The 19667-nt window shown below is 45.0% G+C and overlaps 1 protein-coding gene across 4 annotated transcripts in view; it reads right to left on the bottom strand.

Moving 5' to 3' along the window:
- Acsl1 (acyl-CoA synthetase long chain family member 1) overlaps positions 1 to 19667 on the bottom strand; it is a 65334-nt gene that overhangs the window by 11303 nt on the left and 34364 nt on the right. For all 4 annotated transcript variants that reach the window (XM_021650763.2, XM_060381731.1, XM_060381732.1 and 1 more), the window contains exons 4-12: positions 17857 to 17921; positions 14228 to 14329; positions 11851 to 11950; positions 11498 to 11676; positions 6938 to 6970; positions 6741 to 6792; positions 6223 to 6296; positions 3986 to 4063; positions 414 to 548 (exon numbers count right to left, since the gene is read on the bottom strand). In XM_021650763.2, the coding sequence (XP_021506438.1) occupies positions 414 to 548; positions 3986 to 4063; positions 6223 to 6296; positions 6741 to 6792; positions 6938 to 6970; positions 11498 to 11676; positions 11851 to 11950; positions 14228 to 14329; positions 17857 to 17921 (818 nt within the window). The remainder of the gene's footprint in view (positions 1 to 413; positions 549 to 3985; positions 4064 to 6222; positions 6297 to 6740; positions 6793 to 6937; positions 6971 to 11497; positions 11677 to 11850; positions 11951 to 14227; positions 14330 to 17856; positions 17922 to 19667) is intronic.

Below are 19667 nucleotides of genomic sequence, written 5' to 3'. Positions count from 1 at the left end.
TAGCGGAAGCTCCTGCTTTGGCCTTGTCACCTCTCTCAGTGAGGTGGAGTGGCACTTCATGCGTGCAGGGTTTGGCAGAACGATTAATAAAGCCATCTCACAGTTTTCTGTCTGTGCCCGCTGAGCACCTTGGTGAAACAGGGAGGAGGCAGTCTGAGAAGTGAGGACCAGAGAGCACGTGAAACTAAACCGACCTTGTGCACACAGCTAAGAGTCTACAGAGTGTGGCTTGTGTCTCCTCCTACCAACAGCTCTGTGCAGCAACTGAGTTCTAGTTCTGCAGGGGTGAGGGTGGAAGTTCTGTGAGGCTCTACTGTCGAGGGCCACAGAGGGGATGTGGCTGATCCCTGATCCCTGCACCAGGACCCACAGCCCCACCTCCCATCCCCCAGACTTTATTGCTCAGGACTCACTCTGTCGAACATCCGGTTCAGCAGTCTCGGAACCACAGGGAAGATAGTGGGCTGAAGCACCTTGAGGTCGTCCATAAGAAGTCTGATGTCTCCTTGGAAAAATCCTATCTTAGCTCCATGACACAGCATTACACACTATGAGTGAAGACAGACAACGCATGCTTTAGCATTGCAAGGAGGGCCTACTGCACTCACACAGGAAGTGAGCCTGATGGTTAGTGTTTCAAAGACACTTCCAGAAGTCTTAAAACTTCCTAATACGGGTGTTTTCTTTTAAAACAAAATGTGTTTGCATTTACTTGCCACTGTATAAACATGGAAATTCACTATTTCCCCCATCCCAGTGTTACCCGAGTTAGTATGAAACCAGGGGAGGCTCTTCCTGATGGCAACGAGAAGGGATATCTGGTGCTAACAAGCAATTCTGTTGGATGAGTTATGTATTATAAACTCCAGATATTTTTAGATTTCCAGGAACTTGAGAGCTTACTTATCCTCAAAATAAAAACTCATTGCCTCCAGACCAAGCCTATTAAAATCTCATTTCCTTTTTTGAATCTGGGTAAAAATTTCTGAAAAGACAGAGATTTTGCTGGACTCCAAATGGGTGGTCACAAGATCATACCATGTGATGCTTTTCCTATCTCTTGAAAACTGTGCTGGCTACCAAGACAGACCAGACACGTCATCTGCCTGTATTAGGTTAAAAGTTTAAAAAAATTCAAAAGGTGACAGAGGGCTATAGTTTTAAATGAAAAACTCCTAAAAAGAGTGCACAACAAGGGACAGTGAGATGGCTCAGTAACGGTTCTGGCAAGCCACGCTGGAGGACCAGAGTTCGAGCCTCAGGATCCACATGGTGGAAGAACAGAACCCACTCCTACAAGTTGTTCTTTGACCTCTGTGTTTACCCATGATGTCCATACAAAACAAACAAATAAATAAATACATAAATAAAATGGGGAAATGTCGTACACAGTTTTTACATGTGACAGGGAAATGCAAAGAGACAAAAGAATCCAGAAGTTTAGGGGAATTAGTCAAACTAGCAAACAAGATGGAAAGGCAAGGGCCAACATCTAAAGGTTGTCCTCTGACCTCTACATACACATGACGTCATGTGCTGGTCTGCATCTGCATATGTAAACACACAGATACACACACACACACACACACACACACACACACTAGGAAGGTGACCAAACAAAAGAAAGAAAAGCGCATGTGGCTCCCTGCTGAGAATTAAATCCCAGCTGCTCCTCTAGAGCTTCAAAAGTAGGAGCCTGTGGTCCATTTGCAACTCACTAAGATTATTTCATACATTTCATCTTTTTTTCTTGTTTGAGACAGGGCCTCCCTATGGAGCCCTGACTGGACTATGTAGGTTAGTGTGGCCTTGAATTCAAAGAGATCTGTCTGCCTCTGCCTCCTGGATGCTGGGATTACAGGTCTGTGCCACCACACCTAGCTTCTTTCCTTCCAGGCTGAACAGTATTCCATTGTTTGTAGAATGTTTGGCCTACTGACAGTTCCTACATGACACCTGCTGTGAATAATTGTGTGTGAGCGCTGGTGTGCAGACACCTGTCTGAGTCCCTGCTCTCAGTACTTATGTGTACCTGAAAGTAGAATCCGCTGGACCACGCGGTAATTGTGCGCGTGCTTCAAAAACTTTCAAGATCCTGAGATGTACAAGGAGTAAAAGGCGGAGGATGGAACCCGATGCACCTTGACCCTTTTGAGGTACATAAATCCTACAGGGCAGCAGTCAATCAGAGTGTCCTCTCTCTATTAGTCCACTGTGTCCAACATCTACCACAGCCTGGCACACAGCTGGGTCTCCATAAATACTCCACGAGGAAGACATATTGCCCACTCTTTCCTCTAGCATAAACCCTAAACTTGTCCAAGATGAGGAAAAGAAGGTTTCTGTGTGTGTGTGTGTACATGTGTGCATCTGTGCGTGTGTGCATGTGTGTGTGTTCAGGTCAGAGGACAAACTCAGAGGCATTCCTCGGGAGACAGTCCACTTTTTGTGTGAGGCAAGGTGCCTGTCTGAGACCTGGGGCTCACTGATTAGGCTGAGCTGGCTGACCAGAGAGTTCCAGAGATCTTCTACCTCACTAGTGCTGGGTTTACACAAGTACATACAGCACAACTGGCCTTTCATACGGGTTCTGGGGACAGAACTTTGCTCTTCAGGCTTGCAGGGCAATCACCTTACCGACTCAGTTACCGCCCTTGGTCAGGTTTGAAAGCAGGTACACAGAGGTGGAGGGAACCCGGCAAAGGCCAGTTAGACACTGTCCTTCCTCCCCGGGGCTCACAGAAGATTAGTGAAAAGATTCCGTGTACTGGCACCAGCACAAAGGGAAGGCTTCCTCTGCAACAGGTGCCTCAGACACTTATAGGGTCAATGAATACAATAGTGTCCTTTAGAGATGGGGACAACTACAGGGACCCACAGCTGGACAGGGTGCAGAGTGTGAGAGACGCTGGAACACTCAGTCCTAAAAGTGATGTCTCCATCAAACCCCTCCCCTCAGCTCAGGAAACTCTATGGAGGAGGAGGGGAAAAGAGTGTAAGAGCCAATGGAGACAGAAGAGTCCACGGAAGCAAGGTCTTCTAAACACAACAGGACTACACCCATATGAACTCCCAGAGATGTGGCACAGGTCTAAGCCAGATGAAGGCCCAGCACTGAGGGGAACTCAGCACAGCTCCCATCCCTACCTCAACTGCCCACCACTCCCAGGGAAACTTAGCTTTCTCCAGTGCATATACAAATCAAGCGAAAGGGAGCCCCCATGTCCAGCAGTTGGCCAATACCAACAAAACCAAAGGCATTTCTTGAGCTTTATTTGTTTTATTTGTTTTTACTTTATTGGTCTTTATTATGATCTATTTATCTGTTATGCTCTATGATTTTCTGTGCCTGTGTGTGTGTGCCTGTGTATGTGTTTTTCATGCTTCTCCTATGTGTGTGTGTCCGCATGCTTTGTCTTATTTTGATTTGCTTGTTTTGTTTGTTTGTTTGTTTGTTTTGTTGTTGTTTGTGTTTTTACTGGCCTGTTTCCTGAAGAAGACTTGGTGGGGAGGTAGGGAGTAGCTCAGAGGAGATAAAAAAGGGGAAAATGATCAGAATATACTATAGGAAAAAAAGTCATTTTCAATTTGAAAAAGAAAAAAAAAATCTTCCTTTAATAGTTCACTTGCAACTGTGTCCTGATGGGCATTCTTCGAATGTTCAACCTCTCAATTAAACTTTAACTTAAAACAAATTCTCAATTAGACTTAAACTGCAGGATTAAAGCTCAAATGCCCAGTTTGGACCTCAAACTCATATTCTTTCCAATAATCGGAGATGCTGAACTGGGGCTAAACGGGGGCCGCGTCTGTGCGTGGATGATGGTTGTGTGCCACACTTACCTGTAGCTGCTGCTCATACATGTGTGCCAGTGGCAAATACGAGATCTGCGTGTCACTGGCATTCAGCGTCAGTGTTCTCTGCAAGACACAACAACTTAGCGGGGCACACACAGACAGGCACAGAGACACAGCGGATGCCTACCTCTACAATGGTCTCAAACATATGGGCGAGAGGCAAGAAAGATATCAGAGTATCATCTGGGGAAGCGATGAATGCGGCCTGAAAGCAAGGATACCAGCGAGAAGAGAAGAGTTAAGACTCCCAGGACGCCCATTTCCCTTCAGAGCAGGGCACGCAGCCCCTCAACACTCAGTACAGCTACTTCTCGTGTCTGCAATTTTTTTTTTCCACCGAAGAATTAAAAGTAATTGTTTTCATTAAAATTGGGATGGCATTGGGGCATTGCATCTGTTAGCAAATGCTCTACCACAGGCTACCTCACCCATCCCAAAGCAGCACTCAGTCACGCTGAGCGGAAGTCATTCCCAATAACCAAGCATCTCCAAGTCAGAACTATCACCCCCTCCCCTGTAAAGAAAACTGTACAAACTGGAGTGTTGAGGGATTGTGTGCTCCACGCGTTTTGGTTACAACAACCCAATCCCAGGCAGGTTCCACTGCCCCTTAAGCAACGTTAGATCCACTCCCCGACAGGACAGCACTGTTATACTGCAAAGGGGGCGAGGTTTCCCAGGACCTTTTATTTATGGAAGAAATGGTTCCAGTGGGTGAGTTGGAACAACATCTTTACCTTCAAGCCTCTCTTCACCTCAGGAAAACACTCAAGGTGCTCAATGCAACCTCAAATCTGGCTTGAGGAGATTTGTTCCCCTATAAAATCCTGACCAGGATGAGCCCACAGGCAGACTAAATGTGGATGCCCGGTTGTCCCCAGAGTGGGCCTTTTTGGGGACAGGCACAGTGAGGGCCTGCATGTATGCGCATGCTATTAACACAAAGAAAACTTGCCAACACAGCTGCTGCCAGGTTGACCAGAAGTGGGGAGCATGTGAGTGTGTGTATATTTGCATGTATGTTTTAATGTGGACTGAAACCTAGGGCCTCAAGCATGGAAAGCTTGCTTTCAACTGCTGGCGTACATTCTTCCCAGCACCCGTCGTTTAAATTTTCTGATATACCACACAAGATACTGCCAGTGCCATGGTTGGAGGTTTTGGAAGTTGACACTGCTTCTTGATAGAGTGTCTCTCAGTGAAGTTCTGACATCGCTGCGTCCCAAGTTCTCTCTGGAGGTCTACTGGGAGAGTCACGTTTCACTTTGGAGGGGCATTAAGTGTTAGGCTTTGTTCATACAGTACGCCCTCCAAAAAAGGCGAGGGTGAGAAAATAAGAAACATGACAGCGGAGGAAATTCAAGTGGAAGCATCCTCAAAAAGAAAGCAGCCTTCAGCAGCCACCAAAGAAAGATGTCCACTTCTCTAAACCATTAGGTAGAGACAGCCTCCTGACCCAAGTAGGGCTACAGAATACTCCCATGGGCCTGCAAAAGCACACTGTTAAATGTGAAAAGATGGCACCTTTCCAAAGATAAGCATGCAATCTATCTTTGGAGTTAGGGACTGAATTCTGTCCCCCTCCCAAATTTACACATGACAGCCCTAAGCCCCGAGTATCGGGAACAGGGCCCTGATATGACTGGATTTGGGAGCAGGCTCCAACCCATCAGCTTGGTGTCTCACTAGAAGAGACATCCCCGAGCACCCAGAAAGAGGCAGCCATCTGCAAGCCCTGAAGAGAGCCCTCACCAGGAACCTAACTTGCTGGCAGCTGGTCCTGGACTTTCAGCCTTCTAAACTGAGGGAGATAAGCTCCAGCTGTTTAAGCCACACAGGCTGTAGCGTTTTGTTAATGGTAACCCATGCAGACTGCAACCTGTGGACAGAGAACCTGAAGATGACAGGAAATTTAACTAGAGTTTCGGACTTTAACCTTTCTCATACAATGGGAGCCAAGCTGACCACAGGACAGAACAGTGATTAAAAACCTTCAGCTGTCTTTAACACTCATTGGTAATTTCAAAAAATCTGATTTCTAACACTAGAGGAAAGGCACTGAGCAGTCTCTCCTTGTTCACAGAGTGACATTCAAACAATCCTCACATGAAATCCACCATGAGTTCCTTCTGGGAATTCATCCTAACGCCACAGTAAGGCTTATGGGATCAGGTCCACAGGTAAAGCATCGGAGAGAAGGGGGCTTCTGGCCTTGTTAAAAGTCCAGGCCTTGCTTACATTTCATTGCTCTCACATATGCAATGTGAACCTGACGGGGGAAGAGGAGGGCTTTCATACTTTCTCTTTTGGGCCTAAAGCCAATCCATGAATATGAAGGACCATGATGAAGTTCTCAAGAATTACCTCTGTCGCTCTCACAAAGGCTGAGCAATCGCTCACAATGTTTTGGTGAGTGATCATTGCTCCTTTGGGGTTGCCTGCAGAGGACACAGGAGACAGAACAAGGTTAGATACCCCACAGCTCGACTGTTGGGTACCCTCTGTGTAGACAAACACTGATTAATATTAAATTCCTGAGCAACCTCAGAACCTTTCAAGAACACCTACTCTCAGGAAATTACCTTAAGCATTCTTCATTCAAGTTTGTCTGCGTTTCCACAGGGGAAGAAGCTAGGACTCTTACTGGGCAGAGCTGCTGATAGAGTGCCCCTGAGGTCACTGTCAGTAAATGCTGAATCAGCTACAGGACATGCTCAGATTATGAGACTCTCTATCAGAGCAACAAGATGACCTCCCTCTGTCCATTCTTGTCTCTTGCTTTCTTGCACCCATCTATAATTAGTTAATACATTATCCAGAAGGGGGACAGAGAACACAGACTTCCAGATATTTCTTTGAAGCAAGCACATCTCAAAATGTACCTGTAGTTCCACTTGTGAAGCAAATTATTGCAAGATCTTCAGGTGCTGGAGGCTGAAGAAAAAAATTAAAAGAAACAGTATAAATCAGAATAGAATATATCAAGCCATAAAAGCATTTCCAACAGTGTCCAATACAACTGGACGAGGCAAAAACCAGATCTGTACAAGGCTCTGACACAGAGTAACAGAGTATTTACCTTTGGCTTCTTCCTGTTCACTTTTCCAAGGTCCTTATCAGAGGAGAGAGAGAAAAAAAAAAAAACTTCAGTATTACGATCTTCTAACTCTAAATACTAACATCAGGACTGTGGAGATGGCTCAGGGGCTAAGAGCACTGGCTATTCTTCCAGAGAGGCTAGGTTCAGTTCCTACCACCCACATGGCAAAAACTCTGTAATGTCCAGTTCCAGGGGATCTGATGCCCTTTTCTGGACACAGATGTTGCACACATGTGCTTCACAGACACACATCTTGGCCAAACACCCATATACATATAAATAAAAGAGGAGAGTCCCCAGGTTACTGCTTTTACTGCAGATTTCACTTACAGCTGGCGAAAATACCATCATTTTCAAATTAATTTTTTGTTAAGTAACAGAAGCCATAGTATTTATTGTTCTAGAAGCCATTTTCCAGTTCTCTCCACTCCGCCCTCTTTCTCCCTCCCTCCCTCTTCTTTTTTGGTGGGAGGGGGGCGGGGAGGGTGAGGCAGGGCTTCCCTGTGTAACAGAGTCCCGGCTGTTCTGGACTTGCTTTGTAGACCAGGCTAGCCTCCAACTCAGTGATTAGCCTGCCTCTGCCTCCAGAGTGCTGGGATTAAAGGGGTGTGCCATCCCAGCCTAGTTATCCATCTTTTACGTATAACCATATAAATAGTCTTGAAAATAGGATTGATTCCAAAGACAGCAAAGTCCTGTGCACTGTATTCCAGCCCCCTCCCCATGACCCTTAACAAAGCCTTGCACTTGAACTTAAACCTGCTGGTCCTCAGCACCCTCTCCCATCAGAGAATGAACTCCCTGACCACCCAGCTCTGCCTCAATGACCTCTCCCACAAGTGGAAAAACAAACTCTTTTCCCTTTTAAATGCTGGCAGTAGTGAGGCTCAGATACCCATGTTCCACACACAGAGCCTTCCTCTGGGCACTGAGCGGAAACAGGCTGCCAGGAGGGTGAGGCAGCTTCGGGAACAGGCATGAAACTGGATCTAGACAGCTGTCCCGGGGCAGACTTCTGCTGTCAGGGATGTGCTTCAGTTCATCGCGTTAAGCAGCCTTCATACCCATTCAGACTAAAAAAGCTTAGATTCTTTGCATAGTAAAAGGGAACAGTTTGAGAAACATGTGGAGTACATGGTACCTACCACAAAATGCAAATTAGATGGGATGTTCAGGGCTCACTGAGCTCCACCTAGCATACTTTTAATCAATTTAAATTGCATACATCACAGACCACTGATTAAAAACAAGAACACTGGTGTCTAATTAGAAGTCAACTAGGGTTGGGCACTGAAGCATACACCTATAATCTGAGGCAAGAAGATAGCTTGAGCCCAGGAGTTCCAGATCAGCCTGGCCAACACACAAAGCCACAAGCTCAAAACAAAACAACAAAAACCACCCCACAGCCAATAAGGAACTCAAGCATGCTACTTTAACAAATTATTTTCCAAAGAAGCCTTACTGACTTGAAATTTCTACTTATCTACTCAAAATCTTCCTCCATTTTGTTGTTGTTGAGGTAACACCTCACTCATGTAGGCCAGGCTGACCTCAAAACAGCGAGGTGGCTAATGATGACTGTGAAATGATCCTCCTACTGCCACTTCCCAACTGCTGGAACTACAGGCATGCAGCACCATGCCCCGATAATTGGTTCAAAATTCTTAAATGGCTTCTGGAATCTTCAGCGGACGCTGAATAAGATAAAGCCGTAGTCAGATGCAACTTGCTTTTGTTTTAGGGGAACAAACATGACCTCCACTGGTACATTATTAGCAGTGACAGCTTCAGAGCCTTAAGTTTGTCTTGTCATTTCTCAGATAAATTATATCACTTACTTTTAAAGTGGCCATTTTGGGTTAAAAGTAAAAAAAAACTGAGTTCTAGTGAGTGACAAGCATATTGGAGTATCTATAGGTAATGAAATCTGTAGCTTAATGAAAGTGCCTAAGAAATATGGACGGGTGGACTGACGGGGTGAGGTGATGCTGAAGCAGATGTGTTAAGACCTCAACACAGACTCTTTAGCAGGACGATGGGAGAACAGCCATATGCTGCTGTTATTACTCAACGGTCTATATGTTTGAAAGGTTCAACATTTAAAAAAACAGAGGATGCAAACATTCCAAGATGCCTATGTTCTACCTTGATTCTACAAATATATGTATCTAATGTAAATGTATATTAATATAAATGATGCCACAATCAATCATGATGTGAACTTTAAATTCTTTTTCTTCTCACCTTTTGTTTACAAAATGCCTAAAATGCATAAATTGCATTAAGCAGATAAGTGTAAAACAAGATTTCAATTTAAACTCTGTACGACAATCTTCATTAGTTCATCAAAGTAATGTTTTGACGTTAAAACTACTTCTTTATCACGCAGTGGAAAGAAAGGTAAAGGGAAGGATGATGATGTGTGTGCATCTCAGAGAAGGGGACAGAAAGGCAGGTAGAGGAAAAAGATTTCAATAGCACCAAAGACTATAAACTACCACCACCACCAACAACAACTCTCCAGGGCAAAAATTTAGGTAAAAAGCTAGCACTCTAATTAAAAAACGACGCCTAGGCAAAGATGAATCTGAGTCGTGTTCTGTACACGTGAATGCACAAGCATGCGTGTCAGTGCTGGAATATCGGGTTTCCCTCTGACCACTGGACCCTTGGCAGAGGGTCCACGGACCCTGCTCTGCAGCCACTACTTCCTCTGCAGAAGGAAGAGAACGAATAAATTAAAAATTTAAACCTGATTTAGAACAGCTTCGCAGAAAGCTTTAACCTGGTTGGTGACAGTGCAGCTTCCTCTACAGAGTCTACTACCTATGATGCATACGTGAAAAGGACCTCCTGCTGGCTTCCTTGCTTCCTACCCCAACGGCGGTGCTGGCGTCAGATCATACACGCCCCACTGATTCTTCTAGAATGGTTACCAGTAAAGTTGTGCTTACACTGAGAATAGGCCATACTGGAAATAAAAACAACACAGAGATAAATAAGTTGTGCCAGATAGTTTGATGGCAACATGACACAAGCTAAAGTCATCTGAGAGGAAGGAGCCTCAATTAAGAAAACGCCTCTATTATGATCAGGCTACAGGCAAGCCTTCAGGAAATTTTAAATTAGTGATTGATAGGGGAGAGGGCCCAGCCCACTGTGGGTGGTGCCATTCCCGGGCTGGTGGTCCTGGGTTCTATAAGAAAAGACTGAACAAGCTGATAAGCTGCACCTCTCTGGCTGCTGAATCAGCTCCTGCCTCCAGGTTCTTGCTTTGACTTCCTTCAACACTGAACAGTGATATGGAAGTACAGGCCACAAAAAGCCTTTTCTCCCAAGCTTGCTTTTTGGTTAAGGTGTTTCATCACAGCAATAACAACCCTGACCAGGAAAGAAATCAAACAAGAATTCATGTTGGAATTTCACTAGGATCTATGGCAGAAACCTGGAGAAGGGAATCGATAAGGGCAGGTGAGGTGGCCCTCGCTGTCAAGACTGATCTCCCAAGTTTGTTCCCCACTCCTCCATGGCGGGAGGAGAGAACCAATTCCAACAAGCTGTCCTCTGACCTCCACACCTGAACCAAAACACACACACACACACACACAGAGACAGACAGACAGACAAAAGAGGGACAAGCAGATGATAAGATAGAGTTCTGTGTCTGGCTTGGTTTCAGAGATAAGACAGTAACTAAAAAGCAGTCAAGACTAAAAAGAACATAAGAACTCAAGACGTCCACCTGAGTGTTGTCAAAAGGCCTAGCACCTGTGTTTACTGGCATGGCTCACTGGTGCGAAGGATGCTCATGAGTGCCACAGCTCCTTCTGTGAAACCACTGCAGGGGATACAGTAGACCAACATTGGGAATTGGGTATGGTGGTATGCTGGTTAGTTTTTGGCAAGTTGACGCAAGCCAGGGTCATCTGAGAAGAAGGTACTTCAACTGCGGAAATGCCTCCATCAGAATGTCTATAGGCAAGTCTGTGAGGGCATTCCCTTGACTAATGATTGCTGTGAGAGGGCCCAGCCACCTCTGGGCAGGTTGTGTAAGCAAGCCGATTGAGCAAGTCATGGGGAACAAGCTGGTTAGCAGTTCCTCCTGCCCTCATGTCCCTTCGTGATGAAATGTGATTGGGACATGTGAGCCAAATAAACCCTTTTCTCCCTAAGCTGCTTTTAGCCATAACTTTAAAAACAGCAACAGAAAGTTAACTAGGACAAGCAACCCACTCCTGTGATCCTGGCATTTGAGAGACTAAAGCAAGAAAACTGCTACAAGTTCAAGGCTATTCTGAGCTCCATAGTGAGTTTCAGACCAGGCTTGGCTACAGAGTGAAACCATCTTAAAAAAACCTAGCCAACCAAAACAAAACAAACAAGTAACTTTTGCCATGCAAGTCTAGTCTCCGTGAAGTAGGAAGATGAGAATTTCGTCCTGTATCTTTACAGTGGCTGTGACCAGCACTCAGGTAAACACAGTGTCATTGGGTACCACATTCGGCCCTGCAGAGTGGGCCTCGTGGAAGGACTCACCTCCAGAGCCTTTAGGCTGATGACTTCTACCCCGCACTTCTTGCCTCGTTCCACCAGATCACTGCCATAGGAGTCCATAATGACTATGATTTTAAGGCATGGTGTTAACTTATTTTCTACACTTTCTAATAACATTTTGGCCTTTTCTTGCTTGTCAGCAAAAATTACAGAGAGTTCACCTGCAAATAAAGAAGTGATAAGGAATGAATCCTGAGATGTTAAAAGCTTGGCTGTAAGATGTACGCACAGATACTGACATAAAACAATGTCCCCCTCTGAGCACAGACAAATGTAAAGTCACAGAAACGAACTCTCTAACTAGGACAATGGTCACATAAAGCGCAGAGACGTACCTTTGTTTACTATGTAGGTGATGGCTTCGGCTCCGAGGGTGTCGTAGAGTGGGACAACCACCATGGAGTACGCGAAGCATCCCTGCTCGATGATCACCCACTAAAAGCGGAAGCCACAGAAAGAGAATGAGACACTTCGCCAAAATCACCGCAAAGGGCAGCATTCGGAAGCTTGAATCACAAGCATTGATGGCGGCAGAATTACCATCTGTCTGCCACTGTGCACCAGGAAAGTTTAAAACAAACAAAATACTTGCTCCTCTGACTTTTATTTTTTCTATTCTTGAAATTGTCTCCTTTTTCTTTAAAAATTCGTTTTTAAGTTAGCATACAAAAATTTGCCCCTTCTTAAAACAGATAGCAATCTGCCCAAAGAACAGAGGCAAGCGTGTGAGGAAATGATCGCTACAAGGGAAGGCAGTAACTGACTTGGAGAGCAGGACCTTGCTGTGGCTTCTAGATGGGTGCAGGTGCCTTGGTGGGGAGAAACCCAAGTCTGTCATATGTAAGACAGGCAAACTTTAGAGCCTGCAGGCGACAGGGAGAGAGAACAACAAGGGAGGCCAGTGAGCAGGCAGGCTGGATAGCAGCCTGGCTGTAGGGGTGAGCTGGAGTGAGCCTGTGCCGCAGGGTCTGGCCTAGTCCACGGGCCACACGGAACAACTATTCTAGGCAGCACAGTGGCTGTGGGGTTTGAGGGAGGTCAATCCCACAGCAGTGCAGAATATGGCCAAGGGAGGACGAACACCTATCTATCAAATAAGAGTGTTGTCTTAGAAAAAAAATTCTCCCAGGTAAAGTGGCCGGAGAAAGCAGTGACACGGTACCTGGGTATCTTGCCACTAACCTCAGCTGCATAGCAACTGACTGACTTCCCAGACTCTTGTGGCACAGTCCCTCTTACACTTCAAGACACCTCTTACCTCGCTGCGTGGACCTGGGGCTATGTGTGAGTTTAAGATCTCCTCCTAGACTCTACTCAGCTCTATGTCCAGAAAGCTCTCCTTGGCTGATCTCATGTAATCCTTCCATAATCCTTCCACTTACCACATTTTAGAGAAAGCACTAGTAATCTATCCCTTGAAGTAACAGATTTGTTCTGTGATTTGTGTTGATGATGAAAATTCTACTAAAGCAAAAACTTCGGATATGTTTCTGAGATATGAAAGAAAACCAAATCATCCCATGAGACTAAGCACAGGCCAGCTGTGGATGGTGCTGCTTCTTTGCAGAACATGAGACTCAGGGATAGAAGGACTTATAAAAATAGGACACAGCTCAGGGATAGAAGAACCAAGATGCCTTACTGAACATAAGCAGGAGAGAGAAAGAGAGAGAGAGAGAGAGAGAAAGAAAGAGAGAAAGAAAGAAAGAAAGAAAGAAAGAAAGAGAAAGAGAGAAAGAAAAAAGAGAGAGAAAGAGAAAAAGAGAGAGAGAAAGAGAGAGAGAAAGAGAGAAAGAAAGAAAGAGAGAGAGAGAGAAAGAGAAAGAGAGAAAGAAAAAAAGAAAGAGAGAGAAAGAAAGAGAGAAAGAGAGAGAAAGAGAGAGAGAAAGAAAGAGAGAGAAAGAGAGAAAGAAAGAAAGAGAAAGAAAGAAAGACAAAAAAGAGAAAGAGAGAGAGAGAGAGAGAGAGAGAAAGAAAGAAAGAAAGAAAGAAAGAAAGAAAGAAAGAAAGAAAGAAACTTGAGTTTTTCCAAGCAGTTACTGCTGACACAACTAGTTAGCAGTAGGGGCTACAGGCAGTTGTGAGCCACCTGACGTGGTGCTGGGAAGCAAACTCTGGTCCTCTGCAAGAGCAATGTATGTATGCTTTTAACCACTGAGCCATCTCTAAAGCCCCTCAGGTCCCTTTTCTGAAGCACTAAGTGTGAGTCTCTGTAGCCAAACAACAGCTCTGTATGGACACAAAGGCCAGCTCATAGTAGGTACTTCATAGTAGGTATTTTAAGTTTGGAAGTTTGAGCCAAAGAAAGGCTCAGACCTCTCAGGAATAAGAGTTTCCTACTAACAAAAATGTATGCAAGTTTCTCTGCTGTAATTTATTATTACTAACTTATTAATGCCATTTACCCAGTCACACAGGTAGCTCTTGAAGGAAGCAGACTTATGATTTGACATGTTTTCTTCTAAGAATTTTGTTTTAGGACCTGAATTAAAAATTAAAATAAAACAAAAAAGGGGGGGGGGATGATTTTTTTTTTCTCTTGAAAGTTTCAGAAAAAGTCTCAGATGGGGGTTTCATACTTGTAACTTGCTAAAGCAAACCTCAAAGCCGTATTTCCAGCAGAAGCCAGACAACAAAATCTAGTTCCCAGTAGCTGCAAGGAAACCATGGAGGACCCTGGAACCCCGTATAGTAAATGCTGCTGGTTGATACCTCCGGCCTGTTTTGAGAGAAGATGCCGATGAACTGCTCTGGGGAAGCTTTGAGCCCCTTCTGGATCAGTGCTGAGCCTATGCATTCAGCCCGTTCTGCCACCTGCAACAGAGGGCGGCAAGCGTTAGGAAGGAGCAGCATCCTCGCTGCACAGCCTGTAAAAGCTCACTGGGTGATGCACTAGTGTCTCAGCTGCAAGCAGAGCTCTCTGCAGAGAAGGAGAGCTGTGCTTAAAAAAAAAAAGTTTGCACAACCCAAGGTTTTACTCACCACAACTTGGCTCTAGGGGTGACCACATACCTGGGCTTCCTATGTATGTATGTTTCTATTTTAGTGTTACAAAATGACAAAGACAATAAAAAGACATTGTTTTCTTTTGGAGGAGAGGGGACTGTTGCTTGTCTGCAGTGCTGGGAAGAGAACCTAGGGCTTATACACATTAGCAAGAACTGTAACTCAGACACTGTCCTTAGTACTTGCTTTCTTCAGCTGCTTCAGACTAGCCTCAGACTAACAGACCTGATGCTCCAGCTGCTGGTATGTACCACCAGGCCTGGCTACATTTCTTTCTCACTTATAAAAGTCTAGAAAAGTGGCCAAAACCATCAACACCTGTCATTTGTATAAACATAGAAAAACAAGGCTAAACTTCCAATTATTTACTTGCTTGCTTGCTTGTTTGTTTCAGAGATAGGGCTTTTCTCTATCATCTTGGCTGTCTTGGAATCTGCTCTATCTACCAGGCTGGCCTCAAACTCATGGACATCCACCTGCCTCTGTCTCCTGAGTGTTGAGATTAAAGGCGTGTGCCACCATGCCCAGCTAGGACTAAGCTTTTATTGTGGCACTCTACAATCTCATTCCCAAGATTTCTTTTTGGTAAATAATGCAATCTTAGAAGGAAAAAAATTTAAAGGCCTTATGTAAAAAGATACAAATTTCAATCTAAAGATAATAATAACTTTAACAAAATAACAAAATTATCTTTAGCTAATAAAAAGAGCAGAAATAAATAAAAAGAACAGCTGCATGACTAAGCAAATAACAATAAAGCCTCAGAAAATGACAGCTAGGTAGCTTGCAAATGCTATAACTATGAGAAATGAACAGTAAAACTGTAGATGAAAACCAACATAATAATATATAAACATATATATGTATAATATATGTGTATAATATATATATAAACAAAACTTTAACAGGAATATATATCCAAGGCTACCCTCTTGCCACTCCTACTCTAAATTAATTTTTTTTAACATTTAAACCTTAAAACATGGAGTTCTTTATGCTCAAGAGTTCTTTTAAGGCCATGCCAATAGAAAAAAGAGCCATACCCTTCTATCCTTGCCAGGGATCCCATTGCATCTGGTACATGGCACTAGCCCAGCCCTACCTAAGGGAATCAAAGTGGCACCGGCCAGGTGACAGCAGAGTGACACACTACCTTCTCTTCATGACCAATTCACCAGTCTAGGTTGCACTGAAAGGACTGGACTTTGAGAAATGCCTGAAATTGTTTGTAGGGCTTACTGGGGCAATGCACATTCATTTGTTTCTAGAAAGACGATCCATTCTGCTCTTCAGAAAAAAAAAAAAAATCTCAAAGAGATCCTTACTTTCCTAAAAGTCAGTCTTGCTAGGTGAGTAGACAGTAAAGTGAGATAAAGATCTCCACAAAGCCAGGGCTGGCTTCAGTTAAATTCAGCTGTGTCCCTCGCCAAGCTTCTGCCACGCCTCTGGCTGAGCTGCGCAAATCGCATGGTAACATCTTCAGAAAACCTCAGGGACTTCCACTGTGCCTTGAACACCAATCCACAACAGATGTCTCTCTCCCTCACCCCCGCCAGCACATCTAAGAGAAATAATGCAGAGAGCACTAGGAGGGTCTGTGGGGCCTGGGGGCTGTCACAGGGTGCCCGGTGTCCAACACGAAGTCGTGCTACGGAGACTCTGGAGGCAACTGTCTTGGTGTTTTAAGGTGGTCTCCTTCTGTAGCCCAGAGTTGGACTCTGCCTCAATATTCATCCAAAGCTGACCAGGAACTCACAGTGATCCTCCTGTCCTCACTTCTCCTGTGCTGGGTGGTGTGAGTTTAGCATTGACTTATGGAAAAAAAACTGAATAGAACTTACGGAAAAAAACCCGAAAGAAACTGGTTTGTACTTTGGTAAAAGCCAAACACAAAGAGGGAAATCCCTTACTGGTCACGTGAGCTCCCGGCTCCTGCGACAGGCAAGGTATTACAAGCCAAGTGACAGACAACTGCTACCCAAGCAGAGCATTGGGCATTCATTCTTGTCCACTCTCTGAGGAAAAAGGGAAACTCCAGGGCCTCGCTCAGTCCAAGGAGCTCTGACAGGTGCTACTCAGGCTGGGTTTTGTTGCTCCAAAGGTCCACCCCCCCTCTACATCCACACCTTCAGACAAGCCAGCTACTGAAAACAGAGGGAGAAAGTCAATTTGAATTCATGAGTGTCACAGGATTACCTGGCCCCAGAGCAAGCAGCAGTGGAGCCCAGGGACTGAAAGCCATTTCCTGGACAGCTGTGTAGGAAAAAGGAAGGCAGTTAAACTGACTCGCAGCTGCGCCTGCCCATCCTGAGGCCAGGCCGGAAAAGCAAAGCCAGCTTGATTCCATGTAATCATGATGAAAAAAACAATGTCCCACTGCTCACAGACCGTGATTTGAACAGTCAGAGCCGTTGAGGAGTGGGGACGAGAGCGCTAAGTGTGAGAGTGTGGAGACCCTGGCTTTCCGTTTCTGCAGATGGGTAGGAATCTCCTCCGAATGTCTGTGCTCTCCCTACAGCTGACGAGGGGTTAACAGCCACACCCTGGAGATCAGGCCGAGGACAGTTTTGAGGATCAATGAACAGATGCCAACATGCCCAGACCTGGCTCAGCTCCTGCTTCTGCCACTCGTGCTGTGTGAGCGCGGGCAAGTCACACCTTCTCCTGGGGCATGCTTTCCTCATCTGAAAATAGGGACACTCCACACTGGGCTTTCTAAGTTTCCTAGAAACCCCTCAGGCGAAGACGAGAGGAAAGCATTTGCTTCTGGAGATTCCTAAAATTTCTGAGATTCTGAAAGATGTTACTTCACAACAAATCCAAATAGGTTCCCAATACAGTTCTTTAATCAGTTAGCTAAAGGTTTCTAAGATTTTCCATGTTCTGTTTTTCCTCAGAGGCTCCATGACCTTCTCAAAGTACAGCACATTTCCCGGGCCAGCAATCAGTGCACTCGCCCATCTACAGAGCCAGTCCTAGGGTCTGAAATGGCCCCACAGGTTCACTTGCTTAAACACATGGCCTCTAGCTGGCGGCAGAGCTTTGGGAAAAGGCAGCACCTTTTGAACACGGGGCCAATCTGGCAGCTATGGGGTCCCAGGGACTGGCCTTGGGGGTCTAGGTTAGCCCGGCTTCTGATCCGGCTCAGCTTTCAGATCCGATGAGCTACAACAAGCTATACTATCAGCATGCACAGCCAGGCACCACATCTTTCCTACCACGGCAGACTGGACACCAATAGATGGAAGCCCAAGTCAACCTCCCCTCCGTTCAGTTGTCTCCATTGAGCATTTGGTTGCAGCCATGAGGAGAGCTATCAGAGCGGGGGAACTCACCTGTTTGTAAGTGATCCACTCGTAGGGCTGGTTTGGCTGTCTAGACCCTAAACAAGGACCGTTGTCTACAAAAAGAAAAACAAAGATGAAGCAAAAGACGGCCTTGACCTTAACTATTCCTCTATCATTTGATTTGTTCCTCTCCTTACTCCTCACAGTGTCAGACAGACTCACTCTTCAACTTAGAAATAGTGAGTTCAGATTAGAAATGGCCCCTTGCCCCCTGTCCAAGTTTGAAATAATTTTTCTATTTGTTTATTTGTTCTGTTTCTTAAACAGAAGGATGAGGTGACAAATAAAAGAAGACAAATATTAACATGACCATCTTTTTCTGTTGGTGGTTTTGGTTTTTTGAGACACGCTCTATTATGTGGCTCTGGCTGTCCTAGAACTCACTACATAGACCAGACCAGGCTGGCCTCAAACTCATAGAGATCTACCTGCCTCTGCCTCCAGAGTGCTTGGGATTAAAGGTATGCACCACCACACCCAGTTAACGTGACTTTTAAGAACATTTAACTTGTAACTTTTCCTTCATGCCAGTGGCTGAGTGTGGAAATATTACAATGGGTTTTTAGAAGAGGCAGCCATTTCTACGGAAGCTTCAGGCGTTCCAACTCAGAATGAACTGTTCACCCAAAGGTCATGTGTTGAAGGGTTAGGTGGCAGGCTTTTGAGACATGAAGTCCTAAGGCTCCGACCTCATCACTGGGTTAATCCCTTGGTGTGCTTATGATAGGATGGCAACATTGGGAAAGTATCCTTCAGGATACTGTCTTGCCTTGGCTACTTCCTGCACCCTGTCCAGCCCTGATGACTTTCAATCCCCACCTGCAAAGGAAGGAAGGGGAGGAAAGTGATGATGTCATAATGTCTAGGTTCACCAGTCCATGTCTAAATATGTAAAGGTGTTCTGATTTGGTATGGGGACATGAAGGATTAGCAAGGAAGACAAGAGAATGGTTCCATCTGGGCCCTGACAAGCCTGGTTCTATTATCTAGTTTATGCCTCGAGAATCATGGCACACAAGTGGATTCAAATTATCAGTCAGCAGTTGGTAGGATGGTATAAGCTGGGCTCAATGACTTCCCTGTTATCCCTAATAACAGATTTGCCAGAACACTCTTTTTTCCAGACCTGCTAGTTTACAGTAGCATAACTAAGGCTGAGAGGGGACGGTGGGGTCACCAGTGCTGCTTCTCAGATGGGAGACCCCTCAGCTGTAGGAACTGACTCCATATTATTCCTCAAGATCTGCAACTGGCAAATTGCAGCCAAGGGCCCTGATGAGCCAATGGCTGTTTCATAAGCAAGGTTAATAGAACACAGTCTACTAACTCACCCGCCTACGTGTGAAGATGCAGAGATTGTATGGCCCCAAAAGCCTAAGGCTTAACATATTTACTGTTTGGCTCTCTATGGGCACAGCACACTGATCCCAGTTTAAAACTGTGGTGTTTAGGCACCAGCTCACCTGCAAACTTGAAAATCATCCGTACCCAGGTCCTACTGCTAAAATCTTTGATATGACTGCATGAGCTTTAGTATTTTTTTTAGAAAGCATCCCCAGGTAACATTAGGTTTAAGGGTACTACAGATATGGCTCAGTGGTTAAAAGCACTGGCTGCTCTTCTAGAAGACTTGGGTTCAATTCCCAGCACCCATATGGTGACCCATATGTAACTCCAGTTCTAGTGGGTCTGATACCCTCTTTTGGCTTCTGTGGACATTTCAGGTAAATGCTACACAGGCAAAACATACACATAATAATTTTTAAAAATTTAAATCAGGTTTGTAAGGTTCTAGGCTA

This window comes from Meriones unguiculatus, chromosome 4 (assembly GCF_030254825.1).
Source record: "Meriones unguiculatus strain TT.TT164.6M chromosome 4, Bangor_MerUng_6.1, whole genome shotgun sequence".
Lineage (NCBI taxonomy): Eukaryota > Metazoa > Chordata > Mammalia > Rodentia > Muridae > Meriones > Meriones unguiculatus.
The sequence above is the reverse complement of the archived record's forward strand: the minus strand, read 5'-3'. Positions and strand labels throughout refer to the sequence as shown.